Source organism: Bubalus bubalis, chromosome 13 (assembly GCF_019923935.1).
Source record: "Bubalus bubalis isolate 160015118507 breed Murrah chromosome 13, NDDB_SH_1, whole genome shotgun sequence".
NCBI classification, from domain to species: Eukaryota; Metazoa; Chordata; class Mammalia; order Artiodactyla; family Bovidae; genus Bubalus; species Bubalus bubalis.
The window spans coordinates 19,370,527-19,383,226 of NC_059169.1; the positions used below are offsets into that span (position 1 = coordinate 19,370,527).

Consider the following 12,700-nt stretch of genomic DNA (forward strand, 5'->3'; position numbering starts at 1 on the left):
GCATGGAGGGCAAATGCACCTAACTCGAAACAACAAAGAATTAGAGAGAAAGTGACAGTATCAGGTAGGAGTTTTATTTACAGATCAGAACACAGAAGAGACCTACATTTTTCCCTGGAAGATTTTCCTAGAATCAAAATACTCCAAATTTGTTCCCTTAAACTCTCAAATTTCCTGGATATTCTTTGACAGAACTTGTATCACAAATGTGCTGAGCACCAATCAGAATGAATGTGAAAGGTCTGCAAAATGGGTGTCCTGTGCTCTGTGAGAATCTGAACCCAGAGTCTAAATGTGTGCCAAGTCCCGTCCAAAATCTCTCTCAGGTGCACGTGCATGCACACATCCTGACCCCATCCCCACTGCTTCTGCAGAGTCCCAGCAGACCTGGCTTCCACCTGCAACATGTAAAGATCCATTCATGAAGCTTTGTCTCTGGAGGCTTATGATTGAAAAGGACACAGAGAGCTTGTTACTGGACCCCTGCTACCAAATCATGAGGAGTGAACTGTGGAGATAAATTTTAATTACAACTCCCTGCAGTGGGCTCACCTGTTTTGCTGTTTCAGTGAGGTCAGCGGCCTTGGCCTTGCCCAGTTGTTGCACCATCTTGTAAAACAGGCCGTTTCTATTTTGCAGCAAAACATATGGCTCATCATATTCTTCCAGTCTTCCTGAATCCAAAACCTGTTAAGCAGCAGAAGGAAACCTGTTAGTACACAACATTTCACAGTAACTTATTATAACTCCAACAATATTTCAGAAAGGGGCAGGAAAGGGAGAATACAGAGAATCTATTTGGGTGGTAAGACTGGCTGGTATATAAATAGTTTGATTACCCTAGTTTACTAGTAGATCAAGCCCTAATCCAATATTTTACTATTATAATGTTATAGGAATAGAAGAAAATCAAAGTTTTAGACTATGATTACAGGCACTTAGCAATCTATATTATTTATATTCTGCCAAAGGCATTTGGGGTTGTTATGATTAGTTAGTATTTTTAGCTTTCAGACTCTAAGATTTGAGGGTTGTTTATAGAGACAAAGCTGGGAAATTTCTTAATTCAAGAAAATCAAACTCAATTTATCTAAAAAGTACAGTTGCTGCTGCTGCTGCTAAATCACTTCAGTCGTGTCCAACTCTGTGCTACCCCACAGTCAGCAGCCCACCAGGCTCCCCAGTCCATGGGATTCTCCAGGCAAGAACACTGGAGTGGGTTGCCATTTCCTTCTCCATTGCGTGAAAGTGAAAAATGAAAGTGAAGTCGCTCAGTCGCCTCTGACTGGTAGCGACCCCATGGACTGCAGCCTACCAGGCTCCTCCCATCCATGGGATTTTCTAGGCAAGAGTACTGGAGTGGCTTGCTATTGCCTTCTCCAAAAAAGTACAGTGGTATCATATAAATCAGACAACAGTGACCTGACAGCAAATTAACTGTCAAGTTTGTTTAAAAACACTGAGCAAAACTTGGGAAAAAAGTAAATGTTTACAGATTATGTCACCTCTTTGGGGCTGGATCCCTTGTCAGTGAGGTTAAAGTGCTTCTGAAAGTTGGTTTTGGTTGTAGTTTATTATCCTGAAAGTGAAAGCCTGACAAAAAAGAGTTGCTACATAAACAGCTTTAGTGTAATAGCTCTGCACTGAAGAAATATCTAGAAATCCAATTTTCTCTTTGAGTAAGACTAAAGAAGCAATTTTTCCAGTAGTCATGTATGCATGTAAGAGTTGGACTATAAAGAAAGCTGAGCACTGAAGAATTGATGGTTTTGAACTGTGGTGTTGGAGAAGACTCTTGAGAGTCCCTTGGATTCCCTTGGAGATCCAACCAGTCCATCCTAAAGTAGATCAGTCCTGGGTGTTCATTGGAAGGACTGATGCTGAAGCTGAAACTCCAGTACTTTGGCCACCTGATGTGAAGAGCTGACTCATTTGAAAACACCCTGATGCTGAGAAAGATTGAGGGCAGGAAAAGAAGGGGACGACAGAGGATGAGATGGTTGGATGGTGTCACTGACTCAATGGACATGAGTTTGGGTAAATTCCAGGAGTTGGTGATGGGCAGAGAGGCCTGGAGCGCTGCAGTTCATGGGGTTGCAAAGAGTTGGACACGACTGAGTGACTGAACTGAACTGAAGACTTTGTACTAGCTTTATATACAAATTAAACAAATATGCCCATAAGCATAAATATTTCCCCTACTTCCTACTGCAATTTTTATTACACTCAGGCTCAAATTATTTACTGTGTACCTCTTATATATTCACAGAAAAATAAAACAACTCTGATTTAGCTTTCAAGATTAATAAAGAGTTAAGTAACACATAGACAAAACACATTTGAGGAACACAAGAAAATTTTTCATTAATTTCTGAATTATTCAGCAAATATTTATTACACATTTAATTGCATTCCTGTCACTATGCTAGATGTTGTGGAAGAGCCAAACACAAGTAAGTCACAGCCCCTGCCTTCAGGGAGCCTGTACTGAGAGGAGATAGAGAAGGAAATCCTCAAATGTCTACAATGCAAGAGGAAAAAAAAAAAAAAAACATAAAAAGGAGGTTAGTAACAGAAAAGATGACTTCTGTCAGAGGTTCTGAATATGAGCTTCAAGGAGATCAGGCAATGAACTGGGCCTCAAAGAATGGATAGGCATGAACATGCAGAAGTGGGGGTGGGTGGGTGGACAATGGTCATTCCAGACACAGGGAATAACCTAGGTCAAGAGGGCTGGAGGACAGTCTGGCATCTCCTTAAGTGCAGGGTATGCAATCTCCCTTGTTTGGTGTTGCATCTCAGGCCCCTGGCATTGTACGTGACAGGTAACAGGCACTTAATACATGCTCATTGGAAGTTAAATGAAAAGGAAACTAAATTCAGGGCATGAATGAGTGACCACCCAATGGTGTAATCTGTCAAGACTATAGAATGAGATCAGGGGATTTGGAGAATGAGTCCAGCTGGCTTGGGGAATAGCTAAGGATTAGGGATGTGGACCTGGAGGACCACATGCCCAAGATTGATGACTGTGGCCAAGAGGGAGAGTGAGAGGGGAAATGAGGAAGGGACAAAGCAGGGTTGAGGACTGAAACTCATTTACATCAAATATCAGAATAAAAGAAAGAAAAAGGACAGTCAGAGAGGAGGGAGAGTCGAAAGGAGCAAGAGTTTAGTGCAGCTCAGACTCATGTCAGGCCACAAGAGCTGAGATGGGACCCAGACTGAAAAATGCCAGGAACAGAATTTTACCAACTTAGCCTTTACATTTACGGATTTGATCAAAGATTCTAGATATTTCAGAACAAATTGACATAAACAACTATAATTTTTGTGTGTGTGTACATAAAAAATAGGTATAGTATTAACTTTTTATTTTAAAACCCTTTAATCTTGAAATTAAAAGTCTCCTGTAATCTCCAGGTATATCTCCACTCTTCCCGTAACTCAAGTTAAACTATAAAGTAAACCACACATTCAATTAGGTGTGATAAAAATCCCTCAACTCTCAACCCCAATGAATACCAACCTCACATTGCTTGTCATTCTGTACTAGGTTTAGAAAAAATACATTATATTATCTGAGTCAGTTATATAAGTGCAATAAAAATGTGTTTATCTGGCTTCTGTATCTGCTGATATTCCATCTAGTTGTCCTAGACATAAAATTTAAATGGGCCCAATGCAAGATAATTTAATTCATTTTTATTGGTAGGATGCCTTCAATGACAATGGGGCGGCTGCAGGGAGAGGTGGAGGGCAAGGACAGGGTGAAAGAAAAACCTGAAAAAGGGCTTGAAACAGGTAAAGTTCACAGCATCATTCACTTACTGTGAAAGAAGTGGGAACAGTATGGAAATACAATGTTGAGAGATAAGAATTAACAAAGTGACAGGTAAAGAGTAGAAGGAAAAGGTTACTTTTCCCATTAGCATTCAAGAACACAAAATGAGTGACTAAAGATGCTCCATGCTAAACATCTCTGGATTCTAAGAGTCACTGTTCTACAATCTTGGATTGTCACCCGGTCCCTCACAAACTCTGCAGGAGAAGCCTGCTTCCTACTGAGATGTTCTTGTCCTGTGACCAGCTGCACTGCTTGGAGCCTAGAGCATCCCTTTGGTTGGCAATCCCCTACTCCAGTCATCTGCCTCCACAGAGCTCACTTCTGTGCATGTTCAGCTCAGGAGAGTGAGGCTACAGGCACTGCCTCAGTTCTCACGGTCCGGTATCTATTCAGTGTCCCCACTGATGATCCCACCTGACAATGCATGGGAAAGAGGGTGGGAGGTGATTTCCTAGAAACTGCCCAAGAAGTCAAAAGCTCCATTATATCATTGGACATAAGGAATTTGAGGTATTACTGACCATTTATTCCTGATTATTACCTGTTTAGTGTGGACCATCAAAATCACTGGTTAACTCCATCTGCTGCCTCTTGTGCATTGTGCAGGCCTTCTTTACCTATTTACTTCATCACTAATCAGCATCAATTGTATACTCTGGAGTCTTGTGATGACTAGTATCTATACAGTGGGTGAAATAAGCTCATTGACCCAGACTAGGTTAGGCTGAAAATACCTTGCTTCTTTTGGGCTTATTTGCTACCAAAGGTATTTCCTTTGAGGGATGATTTCCTTGTCATTTAATAAACCACAACCTAAAATCTATTGAAACTCAGCAAGCAACAGAGGAGAAGAACAAAGAGAGAGAGAGAATAGAAAGAAAAAGAGAGAAAATGAAGGGAGGAAGAAATGGAGGAGATAAAGCTAAGGAAGGAAATATTAAATTACTAAGGAAGAAAGAGCAATTAAACCTGAAAGAAAGACACTAGACAGACATCCAGAGACCAAAGTTTGGAGCTTGCTGTGTCTGCAATGCCTGGATACATTGTATAAGAGACTTGCTAGTAAAAAAATAGAGAGACTTGCTAGTTGTTCATTTACAGTCACTCAATCTCCATCTGCCTTTCTTTCTACACTTTTCATCTGTGATGCAGAGGTTGTCTCTGCAAAGGCTCTTTGGCATGCTGGCCCTTTGTGAAGTTCTGCCAGTAGGGGGGCACTAGAAGGAGGAGGAAGGTGGGAAGCAGAGCAAATGGTCTCCCTCCTTTCTGCTACTTCTGCAACATAACGCCAGCTTCTATCAGCACATGGAGAACTAGCCTCATCATGCTCACTCACAAATATGACCAGTAGCTAGACAATGACCTCCCCTTGGAGGTCGCTCAGTCATGTCCGACTCTGCGACCCCATGAATTACAGCACGCTGGGCCTCCCTGTCCATCACCAACCCGGAGTTCACTTAAACTCACGTCCATTGAGTCAGTGATGCCATCCAGCCATCTCATCCTCTGTCATCCCGTTCTCCTCCTGCCCACAATCCCTCCCAGCATCAGAGTCTTTTCCAATGAGTCAACTTTTCACATGAGGTAGCCAAAGTATTGGCGTTTCAGCTTCAGCATCAGTCCTTCCAAAGAACACCCAGGACTGATCTCCTTTAGAATGGACTGGTTGGATCTCCTTGCAGTCCAAGGGACTCTCAAGAGTCTTCTCCAACACCACAGTTCAAAAGCATCAATTCTTCGGCGCTCAGCTTTCTTCACAGTCCAACTCTCACAATCCATACATGACCACTGGAAAAACCATAGCCTTGACTAGATGGACCTTTGTTGGCAATGTCCCTGCTTTTGAATATGCTATCTAGGTTGGTCATAACTTTCCTTCCTAGGAGTAAGCATCTTTTAATTTCTGTACTGAACTGAACTGAACTGGAGGTCTCAGCACTGACTCATAAGGCTTCTTCTCTGAGTCTTAGGTCTGCAGATCTGTTCTAAGACAGTCATTGCTTCCTAAAATTATTACCCCAGTGATTAATTTTTCCAGTCCTCCAATTCTTATGTAACAAATTTTCTTTATTAAATCCTTTCTGTTTAAATACTTTTTCTCATTAGGCCTTTTCTCCTCAACGACTCCCCTCTGACAGCACATATTGTGAATGTCCCAACAACTGGGAAATTCTGCAAGTTCAACTAACAACTGCCTGGCAGTCTAATGAAATGCTGTTTTTATTAAGGGAATACAAAAATGCTGAAAGAACTGTGACACAGTAAAAATGACTTTGTTGCACCACTCTGAAATCTGAAGTCTCATTGTGAGTTTGGAATATTTTTATGGTTGGATACCTTAAAAAAACAGCAATTCAAATACACTTTTAAATGGAAATAGGAAATTACTGTTTCCTATTCCTAAACAATACTGGAATGTATTGTTTAATAGCACATTCTGAAACTACACTTAAGTACTTGAGTTATTGTGAAGCATGAGAGGAAAAAATAAGAATTAATTAATTAGTAGTTTTAATCAAGTTTTACAAGGAAGAATAAATTTAAAAATTGAAGGTAAATGGAGACAATGGAAATCCCATAGGTGAGGGCCTTACCATTATCCTGTCACTGTCAATAATGGTGCTCAACCTGTGGGCGATGGTTAGCACAGTACACTGTGCAAATTTCTCACGGATCTTTTTTTGTATTAACTCATCAGTGCTGGAATCAAAGAATTGCATTTAGTTAAGTAAAGATAGGAAAAGCAGACTTAAGACTTAAAAATATCACATGATATTTTTATGCTTTTAAAAATCAATACTTAAGACATAATCCTGCTCTTGAAACACTAAGTATAAAAAGTCTTTGTTGTTGTTGTTTAGTTGCTAAGTTGTGTCTGACTCTTTTGCAACCTCATGGACTATAGCCCACCAGGCTCTTCTGTCCATGGGATTTCCCAGGCAAGAATACTGGAGTGGGTTGCCATTTCCTGCTCTAGGAAATCTTCCCAATCCAGGGGAAAGTCTACTTGGAAACTTACTATTTTTCATAAAACAATAGAAAGTTGTCTTCCCGCCAAATTGCTTGAAACTATCAGGAGCTGGATTTACAAATCTAGCTCTCTCAGGATGCCTCATAACGTTATTACCACATTTTGGTTTCTTCCTCTGTTTTCTGGAATTAATGTTACCAGGAGATGTCTTTGGGGCAAATAGAGCACATAAAAAACATTTCTCAACATCACTAAATATTTCCCATTTACCATATTTAAAATTCAGATTCCACGTTTCATGAATCTCAGCTCCATACCTTGGATCCACATGTGCTGTGGCTTCATCAATAATCAATATCTGATTCTTCCTGAGAATAGCCCTGGCAAGGCACACCAGTTGTTTTTGCCCAACACTTAAGTTCGATCCAGATTCTACTAATTCAGTATCCATTTTATCAGGAAGTTCTTCGATGATTTCTTTAAGTTGTACCTGAGCATATAGAAAGAAGAATGACATTTTCTTAAACAAACAACTACTGAAGTAGACAAGCCTCTTAGACATTAGAGCTTTGATGTCCTCAGGACTTCTTATGTATCTTACATGTACAGCCAGGTGATGGGGAGAACTCTTTCCAAAGAGTGTTCACTGAGGAAGATGGTGGAGTCAACTCAGGACAAAAAGGTCTCAGTGTCCCCCACACCAACTTAAGGATTAGTTAAGAAAGTCTCTCAAAAAACTAAGCTATTTCTTTCAGTACAATTTGAACAGAAAAGTTAAAAGGACCCTATGGATGAGTCAGATTTCCCAAAAATAGATTTTGCAAAGGAGTTACTACACTTGAGCTCCCCTGGTAGTTCAGATGGTAAAGCATCTGCCTGCAATGTGGGAGACCTGGGTTCGATCCCTGTGTTGCGAAGATCTCCTGGAGAAGGAAATGGCAACCCACTCCAGTATTCTTGCCTGGAGAATCCCACGGACAGAGGAGCATGGTAGGCTACAGTCCATGGGGTCACAAAGAGTTGGACACAACTGAGTGACTTCACTTTCTACTACACTAAAGTAAATTAAAAACATATATATATATATATATATATATATATATATATATAGAGAGAGAGAGAGAGAGAGAGAGAGAGAGAGAGAGAGATTGTAGGAAGTATGGTTCTCTAAATATATAATCTTTTCAGCACTTCACCATTTTGGAAGATCCAAATGTCTAAAAAAAATAAATTCAAATAATGGCAAATTGTACCTCATAGATCAGTAAAACTAGAGCTATTTTAGTGATGATTCTTTCTCATGTTTAATCCCATAATTGTGAACAAGTGCATTTTATTCAATGTTATAATTTTGAAAAGTTTTTTTCTTGAAGAGTAATTTATTTACTGTATTATTTTAGTTTCAGGTATACAGCAAAGTGAATCAGTGTGTGTATATATATATATATATACATTTCCTTCAGATTATTTTCCACTGTAACTTACTATCAGTCAGTTCAGTTTAGTCACTGAGTCCTGTCTGACTCTTTGCCACCCCATGGACCACAGTGCACCAGGCTTCCATTAGTGTCCATCACCAACTCCCCGAGCCTGCTCAAACTCATGTCCATCAAGTCGGTGATGCCATCCAACCACCTCATCCTCTGTCCTCTCCTTCTCCTCCTGCCTTCAATTTTTCCCAGCATCAGAGTCATTTCAAATAAGTCAGCTCTTCACATCAGGTGGCCAAAGTATTGGAGTTTCAGCTTCAAGATCAGTCCTTCCAATGAACACCCAGGACTGATTTCCTTTAGGATGGACTGGTTGGATCTCCTTGCAGTCCAAGGGACTCTCAAGAGTCTTCTCCAACACCAAAGTACAAAAACATCAATTCTTTGGGGCTCAGCTTTCTTAATGGTCCAACTCTCACATCCACACACGACTGCTGGCAAAACCATAGCTTTGACTAGACAGATCTTTGTCAGCAAAGTAATGTCTCTACTTTTTAATATGCCATCTAGGTTGGTCATAGCTTTTCTTCCAAGGAGCAAGTGTATTTTAATTTCATGGCTGCAGTCACCATCTGCAGTGATTTTGTAGTCCCCAAAATAAAGTCTCTCACTGTTTTCATTGTTTCCACATCTATTTGTCATGACGTGATGGGACCAGATACCATGATCTTTGTTTTTTGAATGTTGAGTTGTAAGCCAGCTTTTTAACTCTCCTTTTTCACTTTCATCAAGAGGTGCTTTAGTTCTTCTCTTTCTGCCATAAGGGTGGTGTCATCTGCATATCTGAGATTATTGATATTTCTCCTGGAAATCTTGATTCCAACTTGTGCTTCATCCAGCCCAGCAACTCACATGATGTACTTTGCATTTAAGTAAATTAGCAGGGTGACAATATACAGTCTCGACATACTCCTTTCCCAATTTGGAACCAGTCCATTGTTCCATGTCTGGGTCTAACTGTTCCTTCTTGACCTGAATACAGATTTCTCAGGAGGCAGGTCGGATGGTCTGGTAGTCCCATCTCTTTAAGAATTTTCCACAGTTTGTTGTGATCCACACAATCAAAGGCTCTGGCATAGTCAATAAAGCAGAGGTAGACATTTTTCTGGAACTCTCTTGCTTTTTCAATGATCCAACAGATGTTGGCAATTTGATCTGTGGTTCCTCTGCCTTTTTAAATCCAGCTTGAACATCTGGAAATTCACAGTTCACTTACTGTTGAAGCCTGGCTTGGAGAATTTTGAGCATTACTTTGCTAGCGTGTAAAATGAGTGCAACTGTGAAGTAGTTTGGACATTCTTTGGCATTGCCTTTCTTTGGGATTTGAATGAAAAACTGACCTTTTCCAGTCCTGTGGCCACTACTAAGTTTTCTGAATTTGTTGGCATATTGAGTGCAGGCCTTTAACAGCATCATCTTTTAGGATTTGAAATAGCTCAACTGGAATTCCATCACCTCCACCACCTTTGTTCGTAGTGATGCATCCTAAGGCCCATTTGACTTCACACTCCAGGATGTCTGGCTCTAGGTGAGGGATCACACCATCATGGTTATCTGGGTCATGAAAATCTTCCTTGTATAGTTCTTCTGTGTATTCTTGCCACCTTTGCTTAATATCTTCTACTTCTTTTAGGTCCATACCATTTCTGTCCTTTATTGTGCCCATTTTTGATGAAATGTTCCCTTTGTATCTTCAATTTTCTTGAAGCGATCTCTAGTCTTTCCAACTCTATTGTTTTACTTTTTTCTTTTCATTTTTCACGTAAGTGAAAGTGAAAGTGAGGTAGCTCAGTTGTGTCCGACTCTGCCACCCGTGGACTGTAGCCCACCAAGCTCCTCCATCCATGGGATTCTCCAGGCAAGAATAGTGGAGTGGGTTGCCATTTCCTTCTCCATTTTTCACTTAGAAGACTTCCTTATCTCTCCTTGTTATTCTTTGGAACTCTTCATTCAGATGAGTATACATTTCCTTTTCTCCTTTGCCTTTCACTTTTTCTCAGCTATTTGCAAGGCCTCCTCAGGCAACAGTTTTGTCTTTTTGCATTTCTTTTTATTGGGGATGGTTTTGATCACCGCCTCCTGTACAATGTCATGAACCTCCGTCCATAGTTCTTCAGGCACTCTGTCTATCAGATCTAATCCCTTACTGTAAGGTACTCTAGTTGTCTGTGCTATACAGTAAATCCTTGTTGCTTCTCTATTTTATGTATAGTAGTTTGTATCTGTGAATTTCATACTCCTGATTGATCCCTCTCTTTCCCCTTTGGTAACCATAAGTTTATTTTCCACGTCTGTGAGTCTGTTTCTTTTTATACATACATAATTTGCTTTGTTTTTTAGAATCCACATATAAGTGATATCATATAATATTTGTCTTTCTCTGACTTCACTTAGGATGATTTTCTAGGTTTATCCATGTTGCTGCAAATAACAATATTTCATTGCTTTTTATGTCTGTATAACACAATATACATACATATATACATATTATATATATATATATATATATATATATTTATGTGTGTATGTTGCCACATCTTCTTAAAGATGTTGTCTTGTCTGTTGACAGAAACTTGAGTTCCTTCTATATCTTGGCTATTGCAAATAGTACAGCAATGAACCCTGGGGTGCATGTTCTTTTCAAATTAGTATTTCCATTTTCCCCAGATATATACCCAGGAATATAATTGCTGGATCATGTGGTAGCTCTATTTTTAGTTTTTTTAGGAACCTCCATACTGTTTTCCACACACCAATTTACATTCCCAACAGCAGTGTCTTGGGGATTTCCCAAGTGGCTCAATGGTAAAAAATCCAGCTGCCAATGCAGGAGATGAAAGAAATGTGGGTTTGATCTCTGGGTCAGGAAGATCCCCTGGAGAAGGAAATGACAACCCACTCCAGTATTCCTGCCTGGAAAATCCTGTGGACAGAAGAGTCTGGCCGGCTACAGTTCATAGGGATGCCAAGAGCCGAACATGACTGAGCATACACACACACAGCAGTGTGTTGGAGTTCCTTTTTTCCCACATCTTCTCTAGCATTTATTATTTATAGACTTTTTGATGATAGCCATTCTGACTGGTATGAGTTTGTACCTCATTGTGGTTTTGATTTGCATTTCTCTAATAATTAATAATGCTGAGCATCTTTTCATGTGTCTGTTGGCCATCTGTATGTCTTCTTTGAAGAATTTCATAAATGTTTTTCAGTGAAAACTCAGGAAAACAAGACCACAACACAAGAAGTTATTTACCCCAAACTATGGGTATAGGTGGTATTTGCATTAATCTATCCTCATAAAATCAAAGTTGCAAGATTAAAAAATCAACTTTTTAACTGCCAAAGATAATCTGAAACTATATTGAGTTGCAGGGTCAATGAATATTTGTTTTGGAGAAATATTATAGATTAAGAACAAAATTCAGACTGTGCTTGAAATTAAAGAACAGAGAGTAAATACACTTCAAATTAAAGGATTAAACATTGATGAGTGATGGCCAATTAGCATACACAGAATTACAAAGGCAAATTACAAAACACCAGGGTGAGTGGGCAATGTTTTCATGGTATCCTAAATGCTGTAGTACTTCCATGAATGTTATCCTGAATTGCTTTCCTTATGAAAGTCTAATCTGTAGAAATGGGAATTCTGAGTACGGATTAAACATGGTATTAGTATTTAGTGATAGCATGAAAGATATACAAAATCTGAAGGATAAGATATGGATTATGCGGCAAGTGGCTGCAAAGAAAATTATAAAATGAAAGTCAGCTTAATCACCCCTACCCCCCGCCACCTCATTACAAGGAAGAGGACTTACTGAATATCCTATGAAACATATTCCATAAATCTAAACTCAAGTGATAGGACTGATAAGAATGTAACACTGGCAAGACTTTCTCACTTTCCTTCTTAGTTGACTTTGGTAATCCTTGTAAATGCAAATTTGTCTTTCTTAAGACTGACATCATGACTGTGAGGAAATAACCTGAAACCTACTGGTGATTCAGGTGATATCTCATCACTAATCTGGTTTTTTACTTTCCTTCAAGTTGTCTACATATGCCTGACAAGGAATAAGCTGTTGTGAGGTGAAAATGCTTTCCAGAACACATGGTTTTCTGAGACTCTAATTTCATTTATGGATCAGAGATGGTTGACAATGCTATAAATATGAAGACCTTTTGTAGTGTAATCATATAATCAAGTTATAATTATTTGAATGGAAAAAAAGACAAAAGAGACAGTAAACAATAACTAGGAGTTACAACTGGAGAATCTGAAAACATATCAAATAGTGTAATGCAGTGAAGTGAAGTGAAAGTCGCTCAGTCGTATCCAACTCTTTGAGACCCCATGGACAACAGTCCATAGAATTCTCCAGGCCA

General features: G+C 39.5%; 1 protein-coding gene across 1 annotated transcript in view; it reads right to left on the reverse strand.

Moving 5' to 3' along the window:
* LOC123464829 (ATP-binding cassette sub-family C member 4-like) overlaps nt 1-12,700 on the reverse strand; it is a 70,913-nt gene that overhangs the window by 32,662 nt on the left and 25,551 nt on the right. Inside the window, exons 4-6 of the mRNA XM_045162470.1 lie at nt 7,136-7,308; nt 6,442-6,547; nt 553-687 (exon numbers count right to left, since the gene is read on the reverse strand). Coding sequence (XP_045018405.1) covers nt 553-687; nt 6,442-6,547; nt 7,136-7,308 — 414 coding nt within the window. The remainder of the gene's footprint in view (nt 1-552; nt 688-6,441; nt 6,548-7,135; nt 7,309-12,700) is intronic.